Consider the following 14,754-nt stretch of genomic DNA (forward strand, 5'->3'; position numbering starts at 1 on the left):
TGTGTTGGTGGGAACGTGGAATGGTACTGCAGCTGTATACCAGAAAAGTACAGTGACTGCATGTCCCTGTGATTCAATCCCACTTCTGGGTGTGCACCCAAAAGAATGGAAAGGGAGCTTTAAAGACATCCATGCATCCATGTTCAAAACACAATAGCTAACAGGTGGAGGCAAGCCCAGTGTCCACTGACTGAGGAAGGCATTGACACAGTGAGGTAGCGGCAGACAGTGGAAGGCCACGCAGCCTTTATGAAGGCCATGGTCACACATGGTACAGTGTTGATGAATCTTACGGCCATTATGTGAAATGAAGCAAGCTGATCACAAAGAAAACTACTGCGTGTGTCCATACGGCAGGTGCTGAGCGAAATGTATAGACAGAAAACAGCGGTGGAATGGAAAGCACAACAGTGTAGATATAGTTGAGCCTCTGAATTGAACACTTCAATACGGTTAAATGGGGGCACGCACTGTGGCATAGCAGGTAATGGTGCCATCTGTGATGCGGCATCTCATGTGGATGCCAGTTCAAGACCCAGCTCCTCCACTTCCGATCCAGCTTCCTGATAATGTGCCTGGAAAAGCAATGGAAGATGGCTTAAGTGCTTGGTCCTCTGCACCCACCTGAGGAAGCTCCTGGCTCCTGGCTTCACCCTGGCCCAGCCCCCACTGTTGCAGCCACTTGAGGAATGAACCAGGGCATGGAAATTCTCTCTCTCTCCTCCTCTGTTTAACTCTATCAAATAAATAAACACATATTTTTTTTTAAATGGCCAAGATGGAACATTATATGTTGTTGATAGTTCATCACATTAAAGAACCAATTAGAAGCATGGTTAATAGCAAAAATTGGATATAGGACCTGATTGGGTATTTGTCTAAATGCAAATGGTCTCCAAAGACTCAAAAAGACATTCAACACTGTTGGCCATAAAGGAAATGTAAATCAAAGCCACAGGGAGATAGGACTCCACATCCATGTGGGACAGGCAAGCAGTGTTCAGGATGCGAAGAGCCGAAGCTTCATACAGTGTTGGTAGGGATGTAACCATATTCCTTTGAAGTTAAGCACAGAGCTACCAAATGACCCAGGGACCAGCTGAAAGGGCATGAAATGAAAATGTGCGCATATGGAAACGCATCCTCATAGCAGCTTCATCCACAAAGACTCCGAAGCGCAAATAAACTAAATGCTCCTGAACTGGGGAATGAGAAAGCTAGGCCTGGCAGAGGCACACCATGGAAAATTCACACACAAACAGAAGGAATGGAGTCCTGACATGCTGCACCGCATTATGTCAACTGAAGGAAGCCAGGCCCCAAAGGCTGCGAGATTCCATTTCTATGCCGTGGCCAAAATAGGCAAACATAGACAGCAAGTAGCTTCTTGGCTTTCTCTGGGGTTGCAGGTGGAGGGCAGCTGGAAGAAGGGCTAGGGGATTTCTTTCAGGGGTGATGTTAACATTCTAAACAAAAACATCTTTGAGGCCAGTGTGGTGGTGCAAAATGCTGATCTGGCACCTGCCAGTGCTGGCATCCCATAGGGGCGTTGTTCTGTGATCTAGCTACTCTATTTTCTGATCAAGCTCCCTGCTTATAGTCTGAAAAAGCAATAGAGGATACCTCAAGTCCTTGGGAACCTGCATCCATGTGAGAGACTCAGAAGAAGCTCCTGGTTTTAGATTGGTTCAGCTCTGGCCATTATGGCCATGCGGGGAGTGAACCAGTTGGTAGAAGACCTAACTATTTCTCCTCCTCTCTCTGTAAAAATATACCTTTCAAAGAAAAACAAATAAATCTTAAAAAAAATGCAAAGGGGAAGAAGGAAGAAACAGAAGGAAAAGAGAGAGGGAGGGAGGAAGAGAGGGAGGGAAGGAGAAAGGGAAATATGCTTAGCTTGATGGTGTTGACAGGTGCACAGCCCTAGGATGTGCTAGAAAGCTTTGCACCTGCTCAACACTTGACCAAGCTAGATGTCCACTGAGTGAGTAATACTGCAGTAAAGCTGCGGTTAGCTGGGGACCTGGGAGTGCTTCCACTCTAATCCCTGCCCACTAGGAGCCTGAACATTCTAACTCATGTGCTGCCGTGGTGCCCAAGTCCAAGTTGAAGATTACCTGGCCTAACACCCCCCAAGGTTGGACCAGTGTGTTCTTCCGAGAACGTCAGTTCAGGAGGGGGTAGCGGTCTCCCTGTTCCCAGAAGGAGAGAAAACGAGGTGGGAACATGGCAGGCTAAGACTCCCAAGGGAGCAGGCTCCCCTCAGCCTCCCTGACCCAGTAACCGCATGCTGAGGCTGGCTGGCCAGAGAGGGTGCCCCACACGGTCCCTGCTCCTGGGCTGCTGTGGAATGCATTGTGTGACCTTCAAACTTGTAATCTGGTAACTGGATTTAAATGACGAGGCCATGAGTATGGTGCTCCCCCAATGGGATTAGTGTCCTTGCTGAAGAGACAGATCAGGGGCTGGCACTATGGCATAGCACATTAATCCTCTGCTTGCGGGACCGGTACCCGTATGGGTGCCAGTTCATGTCCCTGCTGCTCTACTTCGGATCCAGCTCCCTTCTAATGTGTCTGGGAAAGTAGCTGAGGCTGATCCAAGTTGAGCCTCTCCACCCACGTGGGAGATCTGGAAGAAGCTCCTGGCTCCCATCTCCAAATAAGGTTACTGAGGAGTCAATGGGGCAAAACCACCATCTGTGGGATTATGACCAAACGCCTCTAAGTCAGAATCCCGCCCAGGCAGAACCAAACGGCAGCGCCAAACAAGCCTTGGTTGGCCTTGGCTAGCCAGTGCCCGGCATCCCTGCTGGTGGCCACACCACACGTCCGTCTCAGCGGTGTGCGACTCACTCCCGTTGCATGGCGGGACTGGGATCCATCATCCTGGGAAACAGGGCATAGCCAGAAAGGGGGCAGCATTCTAGCCCGTCACACAACACACGTTCGTGGGGAACCTGGCACTAAATCAACCTGCTTCTGGGTCGAGGTTTCGTAGGTAGCAGAGCAGCTCCCTGGCTGAGATCTATTGAAAGTCAGTCCCCAGCACTAGGGTTTATAAAAAAAAAAAAAAAAAAAAATCAGGTTAGCTCAGGTCACTAGGCCATATTGGGACTGAACCAATACATGAAAGATCTGTCTCTCTTCTCTCTGTAACTCTGCCTTTCATATAAAAATAAATAATACAATAGTAAAAAAAAAAAAGTAATCAGAGGTAGGTGGGTATTGTGGTGCAGTGGGTTAATCTGCCACATGGGATGCAACCGCCTCACATCCGGATGCCCCTAGGATGAGTCTGATGTCCCTTCAGCTCCTACTCACCTGCAGGCTGGGAGGCAGCAGGAGACGGTTCAAGTACTTGAGTCCCTGCTACCCATGTGAACGCCTGCCTGGAGTTTCTGGGTCCTGGCCTGGCCCTAGCTATTGTGGTCATACGGGGAATGAACCAGTGGATGGAAGATCTCTCTCTGTTAAGAGAGAGAGAGAGAGAAAGAGAGAGAGAGCGCCTGTTCGCTCCTGCTATGCAAGCAAGAGCCTCAGCAGCCCCCAACCTTGTCATCACCCTGAACTCGGACTTCAGCCTTCACAACTGTGAGTGTGTTCAGTTCTGAGCTTTAAGCCACCTTGGCTAGGCCAAAGAGACTCAGGCAGCAGAGCCAGGCTGCCCAGGGGGACCACCACAGCTGGCACCCGCAGGCCCGGGCTGGTCCCACGGTCACCGAGAAGGATACTGCCGCAGCTTCTGCCGCTGGTCCATGGAGCCCGAATGGTGGATGATCTTGCGCAGCCCCTGTACCCAGTGCTGGGCATCGGCGGGGGATGGGGCGATGAGGTCGAGCGGACTGCGCTGGTCCTTGAAGATGATTGAGAAGCAGCGGTCTTCGGGCACATCACGGGCAAACTTCTCCAAGCCCTCGGTGCGGTGCCCCAGGCGCACCTCCTGAATGTCCTCGATGGAGACTGTGGGGGAGAGGCCGTGGTCACAGCGAGCATGGCTCTGAGCCGAGGCTGGTGCACGGGCGCTGAGTCCAGAGACAAGGTGGAGGAACAGCAGGCCAGATGGGGGCGGGGGACAGTAGGGCATGAAGGAGAGAGGCAGGCAGAGAGCGGGGTGGGTGGGAGCTTGTGACGCAGCTGTGGGGGGCAGAGAGGACATGTACGGAGGTGGCAAATCATCCCTGGGTCTCTGCCTGCCACCCGGTGGACGTGAGCTAGAGCCTGTCTGCCCTGTTCCAGCGTGTGACTCCCAATCCTGTTTAGAATGAGACCTCTGATGTGACTGGAAGATCAACAGGGGGACATCTGGTGACAGAGGAGGGCTGGGCAGGGCAGGGCTCACAGCCCAAGACCAGGAGAGGCTTGGGGGCTGCACACACGACATGGTCTCTTGTGTATGTGTGTGTGTGTGTGTGTGAGGGAGACCCTGTGTGTGTGTGTGTGTAACCCTCCCTATGTGTCACTCCACGTGTATGTATGTGAGAGACCCTGTGTGTCACTCCATGTGTGTCACTCCATGTGTGACCTGTGTCAGTCTGTGTCACCCTGTATGTCTCATCCGTGTGCCTCTCACCATGTTGTGTATAAGTGTGTGCACACGTCCGTATGTATATCTATATTTGCACCCTAGGGAGCCCCTCGGCAGGGAGCCTACAGGTCTCCCCTGCTGTCCAGGGTCCCAAGAGGCAGGCAGGGGTCTGAGATGACATCACTCTGCCCTTTACGAGCCCCCGCCCGCCCCCATCCAGTGCGTCCTCTCCTCTCAAGTCCCACCCTGCCACTCAGTGCACCCTTCCCCCATTCCTTGCATCTCAAGGACAGGATCCTGGCCCTGCCTTCCCCTCCCCTTCTCAGAACTGTCCCCCTCCAACTGTCCCCCAGGCCCAGAGCAGCCCTGGTGGGGGAGTACACCTGTGTCTCTCTGAGCCCATCACCCACCCGCAGGGCCTCACGTGTGTGGTGTGTGCCCAGCACGGGTCACAGGCTCAGAGCATGGGGGACACGTGAGGCCGGGCCATCTGGGGTTCCCACGATATCCTCGCCTAATCCCTGTGTTTGTCCATGGCCTCTGAGCCACACCAGGCTGGGAACGAAAACAGGAAGACAGACATGCACGCCTACCCACAGGGCCAGGGCCCCCACCCCCAGGAGAGAAAGTCCAGACGCCACCGCCACCGCAGCCACCACGGCTGATAACGACTTTGTGTGTCTCTGGGAACCAGAGCTGTAGGGGCAGGCGTGGTGGCCAGGCCGGCTGGGTGGGGGACCTAGTAGGGGACAGGAAGCAGAACCGAAAGGAACACGGCTGTGAGTGGGGGATGCGCCACACCTTCCTCAGGCATGGAAAGGACCGGTGGGGCGGGGGACAGCCCACAGCCATGCCCAGTCTCGGCTGTCGGGGAGGGAGGGTGGAGGTGGGGACGAAGGCCTCTCTGAGCTCTACTTCTTACATGCTGGGCAGCTCTGGCAGAAAGCGTTTTGGCTTGCACCCTGGCTCGGATCTGCCGTTTTCAGCTGTCTCTCACCCCACGTGCTAGGCGCCCTTCATGCACATGTGCTGTGGGGGCTGGGCTCAGCCCCTTCCTGCTCTGAGCATAAGGTCACCTACTCCCCCATTCCCGCCATCTCCCCCCACCCACCAACATCAGACAGGAAAGGCCATATCAGGGCAGGAGCCTGGTGAAGGAGCCAGCCTGGCGCCACAGAGGCAAAGCCAGTTCCCTCTGGGAAGCAACAGGCTGAGTGGTACAGTACCCCCTACCCAGCCCCAAGCTCCCCTGCCATGCTCCGCCTCTTTGACCTACTTACTCCTGACCAACCCCACCTCCAGCCCACAGGCCAACAAGTACTGCCTGGCCAGGGACACTCCTTTGGGTCACCCTCAGTGAGTGAGCCCACCCCTTTCTCCTGGTGCCCTCCTGCCTGGGGCTTATCACTCTGCCACAGACCTGCCTATGGGCACACTGGGCCTCCCAGTCCCTAGCCCGGGGCCCAGGGCCCTGGGCCCTGGCCTGTGTGAAATACAAGCCACTGTCATATTAAACATTCAGTTGCTTGGAGTCAGTCCTGTGGCATAGCGGGTAAAGCCACCACCTGGAATAGACCGACTGTAACACTTTAGATCCGGCTTCCTGCTAATGTACTTGGGAAAGAAGATGGCTCAACCCCTTCAAATAAGTAAACAGATATTTTGTTATGTTTCTCAATCACCCCAGGCACCTTTTGAGGACTGTCCCTGGGTGGTTGGCAGCTAGCTTCCTTACTGAGCAGCAAAAATGAGAGCGTTGGCATTACTGCCCAGAGTTCTCTGGTCTGAAGTATTCCTGCCAGGTAAAGGGGAGAGGCCAGCCTCCCATTCTATAGACAGAAGTCAGCAGAGCTGGCCCTAGGACCCTGTGGCAGGTGCCTGCAGGAGGCCTCGCACCGTCTCTCTCTCTCTGGGTGTCCCAGCCTTGCTCCGCCTCCTACTGGGCCAATGACACCTGCAACAGTTGTCTGCCTCTGGACTTTGGGCCTGGCTTTTGGCCTCACCACACCCAGAATTCTAACCCACTCAGCTTCCCTCCTGCTTGCTGCAATTGCCTGAGTGGGCAGCTGTGAGCTCAGGCGACGCTAGCCAGCGACTTTCCTGCTGCTGAGCCCGGCTGGCCCTTCCCAGGAGCCCACCCCCCAAAATCACTCCTCTTGACTCATGTTCAAGGCTTGCGTCTTTGCCCCAGATGAGGCCTCCAGCTCCCAACAGGTGAGTGTCTGTGCACTTGTGGCCTCCATGGCATGAATGGCCTATGTCCCTCCAGGTCAGTCCTCAGTTTCCCCACCTGTGGTCTGGGTCCATTCCTCAGCCTGTACCCCCATCCTCCCCTGGGACCCCCAAAGCACTCACACAGCTGCGACTCTGGGGACCTCATGACCTTGCGGGACTCCTGCCAGATGGTCTTGCAGTCTTCCTGCAGCTTGTAGAAGCGCTCTCTCCGCCATGAACTGGACTTGACCTTCAGGAGCTGGCTGCCCTTCAGCAGGGCCTGCAGGTCTTGGTCATCTTGTAGACCTGGCGATGACAGCAAGTCAGACTCCAGTCACCTACTCCAACCCTGTCCCTGCTGCCCCAAAAACCTATCTCCTCCAGACATTTGCCTCTGATGGACAGTTGAGGCAGCAAGGCACACTGTCCATCTGCAAAGTCAACTCCTTAGGCCTCTGCTTTCCCAGCTGAAACAATGGGGTTAATAATGGCACCCATCGGCCTGGTGCAGTAGCCTAGTGGCTAAAGTCCTTGCCTTGAATGCTCCAGGATCCCATATGGACACCAATTGTGTCCCAGCAGTTCCACTTCCCATCCAGCTCCATGCCTGTGGCCTGGGAAAGCAGTGGACAATGACCCAAAGCCTTGGGACCCTGCACCCGCGTTGGAGACCCAGAAGAGCTCCTGACTCCTGGCTTCGGATTGGCTAAGCTCTGGCCGTTGCAGCCACTTGGGGAGTGAACCAGCGGACAGAAGATCTTCCTCTCTGTCTCTCCTCCTTTCTGTATATCTGACTTTCCAATAAAAATAAGTAATAAATCTTAAAAAAAAAAAAAGATAATACCCACCTCCAAAAGGGAGGGTCTAAGGTGAATAAGATGATGTGTGATCTGGGGGGTCCTGGGGGATGGCAGCTGTGTTTCTTGGGGGTCCACAGAGCTGGGACCCTTGTTCCTGCCCTGCACCACTCACACCTGTGGCTCACCCTGTGTCTTTCCGGGTGACACCAACTGCAGCCTGTGATTGGCCAACTGGGATACCATTGCCCGCCCCACCTTGAGTGCCCCGCCCACTTCAGCCTGTGATTGGCTTACCAGGGTACTAGGGCCCACCCCATGTCTGAATGTCCCTCCCATTGCAGCCTGCTATGGACCTGCTGGGAAAACATGGCCTACTCTGTGTTCCGGACCTATCCAAGGGACCCCTTGGGGCACAGTGCAGCCCTTTCTGAGGCTCGGCCCAGTCCAGCGCACAGGAACCCTGGCACCAGCTCCTTTGCTGCCCTGCTCTTGGCTGCTTGCTCTGAGACCCTCAACTGCTTGAGCCACGGGCTCCCAAAGGGATAATGCTCTGTGTCCTTCCACCCTGTCCATGCCCTGCTGTAACCCACTGGTGCAATACAGACCAACACCTCTGCAAAGGCTTGAACAGTCCAGCAGGCAGCCACAGGCCACACTTCTGTCCCCCTGGGGGGCATTGCCTAGGGCCCACCAACACATCGGTGTTCTGCTGCTCCGGAAACAGAGGTGGGACCTCCGAGGGTCCAGTCTGCCAGAACCCCTCAGCAAGCCACAGGCCTCTTCTCTCCCAGGCCAGAATTCCAGTCTCAGATGGCCATTCCTGCTGTGACCATGCCCCCACCCATCTTCTGGGCCTAGGGAACTTTCCAGATCCTTTCCTCAAAGTTCCTGTCTCTCCCGCCCCCCACCCCTGCCTGCGGCTTACATACAGCCAGCCCCAAGATTCTCTTCCCTCTTGGTGTGCCCCATGGCCCTGCAGCCCTGAGGGGGATGGGACTGCATCGAGGAGCCATCGAAGACCGGCTCCTTCCTCGTGCCAGGTCTGTTCACCCACTTTCCAGGGACACTCTGTGCCCAAGGGGAGGCCTGCTGGAGAGAAGGGGCTCTCACACAAGGTCCCAAGGCCCTCAGAGGGAGGGCAGGTGAAGGCCTCCTTGTTGGGGGATTTTACTGCCCTTGCTAAATCTGAGCCAAGCGGGGAGCGGCACGGCCAGCACAGCGAGATGCCCGCACAGCGAGATGCCCGCTGCCATCACCTCCTCCCCTCGCTCCACCCGCCCTCGGGCTCTGGAAAACACCCCCAGAGAGCTGACAGGCTTATCCTGTCCTGTCTTTAGCCAGCAGAGATAAGCCCCCAGCGGCTTCGGGAAGTGGACCTCAGCTCCCTCTTCCCCTCCCCTGCAAGTGGAGCTACCAGGAAAACCCTGGCCAGGTCCCCCTTTGTCTCCTGTGGCTTCCACACACTGACCTGAGGCACTCCTGGGGAAGGGAGGTGCTGGAGTTTAGAGCTCCAATTCCTGCCTGGCTGACCCTGAGGCCAGCAGGCGGATGCTGTGTGGGGGGGAGTTGTCCTGGAGTCCTGCTCACAAGGTCCACTCTCAGTGTCCCACAGCCAAGCGGTCACACTCAGCTTGCATCCTCATCACCTCGATGACAGCCGCCACCACAGTCATGGTTAATGCTGGCATAGGTTCCCCGTGTTTAGCACATATACTTAATCCCCCAGGGACTGTCATTATTTCCATCTCACAAACAAGGAAACTGAGGCTGCAGGAAGTTGTCGGGCAGGGTCAGGATTCAGAGGCAGCCGCCTGCCCTCAGGGCCAGTGCTGGGAAGCAGTCCTACCTCGCAGGGACTCAGACCCAACATGGTTGATGGGACAGAGATCCTTGTCTTCACGCAAGAAAGGATACACCTGCTAGCCCAGGCGGGGCAGCTTGGCCAAACCAGAGAGTCCAGTCTGCAGCCCAACTGCTGCTCCGATGGACTCAGCAATGGACCCCAGCATCTCCTTCACCTGCTCTTTCTGGGAGGAGGGCTTCCTGGGTAAGGAATTCCTGGAATTCTTCCCAGAATTCCTTCCACACGGTGGGAAGGCACCTGCTAGCCCCCTTGGTGCCTGGTGGGAGATTCCCCAAGAGCTGCCTCTAGGGAGCGGACTGGGACCCACCTGCTGCTGGACCCAGGCTCACTGCCCTATCTTCCTCATTCCAGCACACAGAAATTCTCATTTTCCTTGCCCCTTCTTTAAACACACAGGCTGATGTCTACCTAGTGACCTGCAACAGGTGCACGGTCACCAAGTCACAACATTAACCAACCCACACGACACGCACTTGTCACAATAAAGAATGACACACTCAGCCACTCTGGGCCACCACTGCCACACACAATCACAGTTGCACAGGTGTGCACTGGCTCACTCTGTCAATGGGTGGTAGCGCCCTCCACCCACAAAGTCACACACCACCCCTGGTGCAGTGTGACAATCGCCATTGTCACTCAGCCACCTGTTGTCACACCTGTCACAGGCACAGCATCCCAGATCCACGTCAGCCAGCCAGTGTTCTTGGAAAGATATTCACAGGAGGACTTAAAGGAACAAGTAGCTGATAGATCTGTGGGGTCGGGGATGGCTGACGTATGTCAGGAGCAGAGGAGTGGTCTCCACCTGCCACCTCTGTAGATCCAGCACCCCCATCCCCCAAAACACACAGGTGCCTCCCTCAGGTCAGAGGCCCCCCGGACAGTTCGCCCTGTTCCAGCTGCCTGGCCGTTCCAGCAGACCTCGCTCGCGAGCCCCAGTTGCGTCTCTTACCCAGCCTCCGCCCATTCTGCAGCGCAACTTTGAGGCTCTGCTCCTGAAGATAAAGATCCCTGGTGCGCCTGCGGCTGCGGCTCCGGTTCGGGACCCCCAAGCACTGCATGGCGCTCCGCACACTCGTGCTGCCTCCACGCTGCTGGTTCAAGGAGCCTGGCCGGCCCTGGGACGGAGCCTCCTGGAGTTCAGGCGTGGAGGGTGGAACCAGCACTCCAGAGGAGGGCCCGGCCTGCCCAGAGGGGCAGGGCCGCGGGGGAAATCTGAGCCCAAAGGGGTGGACCCAGGTCCTAGGAGGCGGAGAGAGCCCTGGAGAGGCTGGGAGGCGCGGCCGAGCCAAGGGGCGGAGCGGAGCAAAGCCACAGCCAGGAAACAGTTCCGTGGCAGAAACCAGAAAGCTGGCTGCGGGGGCGGAGTCAGGCAGGGGTGGTGACAGGGGGCACAACCACACCCAGGAAGGAGGCAGGGGCGGTGCCACTGCCCCTGGGGGCGGGACGGGGAGGATCCGCGCCTGGCCTTTCAGCCGCGACGGGTGGGAGCCACCCACCCAGGCCGCAGCTGTGCGGGCGCATCGGAGCGTGGCGCAGCCGGGCTGGTTCGTGCTGGGGTGTGGGGCTCCGTCCGAGGCTTCCTTCCTTTAGTTTCACCGCCCCTCCCCTCCCAGCGGGTAATCCCCCAGGTACCCGGCGCACGTGGCATTCTTGAAACTGCGGATCTGAAAAGGAGCCCTTGAACCGCAGGCTTGCGCGGGACGCCAGGACGACTGCAACTTTGTATAAAGCTGCGTGCCAGCGGCTGCGGAACAGTGGGTTCCTTCATGAACACTACAGCTTGTCCAACTTGCTGGACAGTAGTTGCTATTCACGGAGCCTCTCCTGCTGGCCAAGGTCAGGACCTAGCCAGAAAGGCCTGACTCACCCCTCTCTCTCCCTGGCTGGGCGGGGACCGCTCTGCAGCAGCCCCAAAACCAGCCGAGTGACTCATTGGCAAGCACCAGTTTTTGGCAGCGCCAGTCAAGCACAGCAATAATGTCAACACACAGAAGTAAGTGTAGGGTGACCTGCTTCCCAGCCCACCCCAGAGCAGAAGCTGGGGACCAGGTATGGGGACTGATGGCAGGCCCAGGAAAAGCTGTTTTACTCTTGGGAAGGGGACAGCAGAATGGAGAGGAGCCACACCTGGTGTCTCCCTGTGACCTGCTTCCTTTGAATTCTTACAGGCTTGAAGCATTCAAAAAAACCCCCGGGCCCAGCAGCATGGCCTAGCAGCTCAAGTCCTGGCCTTAAATGCGCTGGGAATCCCATAAGGGCGCCGGTTCTAATCCCGGCAGCTCCACTTCCCATCCAGCTCCCTGCTTGTGGCCTGGGAAAGCAATCGAGGACAGCCCAAAGCTTTGGGATCCTGCACCCGCATGCGAGACCTGGAAGAGGTTCCTGGTTCCCGGCTTCGGATCGGCGCAGCACTAGCCATTGGAGTCACTTGGGGATGGAAGATCTTCCTCTCTGTCTCTCCTCCTCTCTGTATACCTGACTTTGTAATAATAAATAAATAAGTGAATAAATAAATCTTTAAGAACAAAACAAAACAAAAATACAGCCCCAAGGTAGCCCACAGGCACTGCCGGGTGACCGAAGTGGCACAGAACAGCCAACACCAGAGTGGGTGTCATCTGAGCCTGGGACATCACAGGTAGGTGATAGCCTGGAACCATCATCTCTTCCTGAGCAGCCCACCTGTGAGTTCTCCGCACAGCATCTTTGTGCTGAGAAAGTACAAAAGCAAGCAGACGCAAAGCTTGGATTGCAGCCCTAGTTTCCAGGAAGCACCTCTGCCTTCCACTTTTACAAATGCCAGTTCTAGCAGCAGGGGATGGGTGTGTGCACATGTGCCCTGGTAGGGGCTGGAGGGGGGGCTTTGGAACATGACACAGCCAGGAACCCTCTGCAGATGCCAGCTCAGGCCAAGCCCAAGTGGAGAGTGGAGGATGAGGGCTTAGGGAGGCAGGACGGGGATCAGAGCAGCAGCAGCCTGGGGCTCCCCAGGCATGAAGAGTCCCCACGGCTCCTGAGCTCAATCTGACCCCAGTGTCAGCTTCTCTGGACCCAGGGTGTTCAGGGCACAGCCACCAGGAGAGGGCCTCCTGTAGGAACACAGCCCATAAGGGGCTTCAGGTGCTGGCTCACCCTCTTGCAAGCATCCCTTCATCCAGTCCTCATGGCAGCCTGATGAGGAAACTGAGGCACAGCAGAAAAGCTGCAGATATGAGCTCTAGTCCTCATTTTTCCGAGTGAATACTTGCACTCCACACTGCCTCTGCATGCTCGGGGGCAAGGGGGTAATATCTATCCAGGAGAACCCATAGCTTCCTGGCAAATGGGGTGGGGGGGACCCCAGAGGAGCATTCCTGGAGCAGATCCCCTCACTCCCAAGTCAGCTAGGCTGGGAAGGGTACAGATTCTCCCTGCTCCTCTCCCCTGCCAGGTTTTTGTATCCCCCATTGGCTTGCAGTGGAGACAAGCTGATGGAGAGAACAGCATGTAGGATGAGCTACAAGTAGCTCTCCCCCCTGCTGCAGACAGGGTTGGAGGGGGCGAGGCATTGGCCCCTGCGTGCCTCGCTCTCCCAGCGGACACCAGAGTTTCCCCAGGAGAGAGACTGGACAAAAGCAGGAACACCAAGGTGGGCCCCCTTCCACCTGTCCATGAAGGTGACCCCCCCCCCCCATGGCTTGGTGGGCCTTTTTGTGGCCCCAGGAGACCAGAGGGAACCCAGAGAGAGCAGGAATCCCATGACCCAGCTGCACAAGGTGGGTTTCAGGAAGTAGGATCCTGGTGTAAAGTTAACACTAGTGCACTGAGCAACGGCTGGCTAGGCAGTGAGGACCAGGGCTGGGTCAACTAGGAAACAAGACAGCTTTGACTGACAAGGACTACTACTACGGGCAACTCCTTTTTGTAGGAGGGGCGGGGAACTATGGTGGAGTCATCTTGGTGGGTGGTTCACAGTCATCTTGGTGGGCTCTGGGGTCTCTAGCCTGCCAGGAAATCGAGGCACGCAGGATTTGTGGATCTGGCAGATAGCCTGGGGACAGCGAGGAGCAGGAAGTCCCCTAGGCTGACTCTGCGGACTCTCAGGCTCCAGTGAGCATCCACGCTCCGCAGCCAGTGGGGCAGAGCAAGGAACTGGCCAGGATCCGCCAAGACAAAGCTCGCCGGACAAAAGGCGGCGCAGCCGGCGGCGCGAGCGTGGAACCTGGAACGGAGGCGCACGCCGCACCGTGCGACCTAGGCCGGCCTCGCACACCTCTCCGTCGCGCCACACCCGCACCCCCCGAGGCGCTCCAGGCAGCCGGTGGTCTTCAGGACCCACGGGGGCTGCCCGGCCGGAGTGGGGAGAGCATGGGCGATCGCCGATTGTTTCCACCCTCGCTCCCTCCGAAGCTCCCCCGGATGCGAGCCACACCGCAGGACCTGGTCCCGCTTGGAGAAAGGGAAGCCCACAGCTAAGGGTCTGCGGAGGTCTCCAGGCTCACCCCAGCGCGCGGGCCAGACTAGAAACGCCCAGCGCCCCGCAGTCTTCCCACTCTAGGAAGCTGCGGGCTCAGAGTGCCCCAAGTCCCGCAGAGCGGCGGAGACCCGGGCCCGGGGAGAGGATCTCCATGCCCCACGCCCTGATCGGCTCAGCCGGCCTGGACCCGGGCAGGCAGGGACTTCGGCTAGCATCCGCCAAGCACTCACCGTGTAGGGTCAGGAAGTCCTGGCCCGAGTCCATGCCAACGGCGGCGCGGCGGCTTGGTCGCCGCGGGACTCCCGGGAGCGGCGACGGGGCCCGGGTCCGAGTCCTCCCGGTGCGTGCGCCGCAGAGGGGCCCGAGCGGGCGGCGGCCAAAGGAGACCGGGGGTGGGCCCGCTCCCGCCCCGCCTTCCGCCTTCCCCCGGCCCACCAACCCGTGCCTCTCTCCGCCTCTTCTGGGGCAGGCAGCCGCCAGGCCGGGAGGCGCGCCCCGGCCAGAAATAGCCAGATCCCTCCGGCTTCCTTCGCAGCCGCCACCCGCAGGCCGAGCGCCCTGTCATTAGTACGGGCCGCCCGGCTCCACACCCTTTCAGTGGGCGATGCTCTCAGGAGCCCGGCGTCCACCCGGGCTGCGGTCCCGCGGCCCGCCGCAGTCTCCCGCGCAACGTGCGTTCCTTCTTGGGAAGTAGACAGAGCAAGGACCTTGTCCTGAGAGCCTATCGCTGTTGCTGGGGGGCTTCCGAACGTCTAGGACGAGGGAGCCGGTGCTGAAAGCCGCCCTCTGAGCGCCCCACAGCCCTGCACAGGGCAGGGATCAGGACCCCTGGATCTCTTCTTTCAGGGAACTCCTTGAGTGGGCAAGGAGATCCTGGGCTGAGATTC

The 14,754-nt window shown here is 57.6% G+C and overlaps 1 protein-coding gene across 2 annotated transcripts in view; it reads right to left on the bottom strand.

Moving 5' to 3' along the window:
• The window catches only part of PLCD1 (phospholipase C delta 1), a 22,800-nt gene extending 8,590 nt beyond the window's left edge, over positions 1 to 14,210 (bottom strand). The window contains exons 1-3 of one of the 2 annotated variants that reach the window (XM_040964783.1): positions 14,098 to 14,210; positions 6,883 to 7,047; positions 3,734 to 3,962 (exon numbers count right to left, since the gene is read on the bottom strand). In XM_040964783.1, the coding sequence (XP_040820717.1) occupies positions 3,734 to 3,962; positions 6,883 to 7,047; positions 14,098 to 14,131 (428 nt within the window). In that variant the 5' untranslated portion in view covers positions 14,132 to 14,210. Of the gene's footprint in view, positions 1 to 3,733; positions 3,963 to 6,882; positions 7,048 to 10,360; positions 10,540 to 14,097 lie in introns of those variants that run through there. The other variant, XM_040964775.1, reaches the window with a different exon arrangement.
• Between the last annotated feature and the right edge of the window lie 544 nt (positions 14,211 to 14,754).

Source organism: Ochotona curzoniae, unplaced genomic scaffold (assembly GCF_017591425.1).
Source record: "Ochotona curzoniae isolate NIBS_2020 unplaced genomic scaffold, NIBS_Ocur_1.0 contig_1302, whole genome shotgun sequence".
NCBI classification, from domain to species: Eukaryota; Metazoa; Chordata; class Mammalia; order Lagomorpha; family Ochotonidae; genus Ochotona; species Ochotona curzoniae.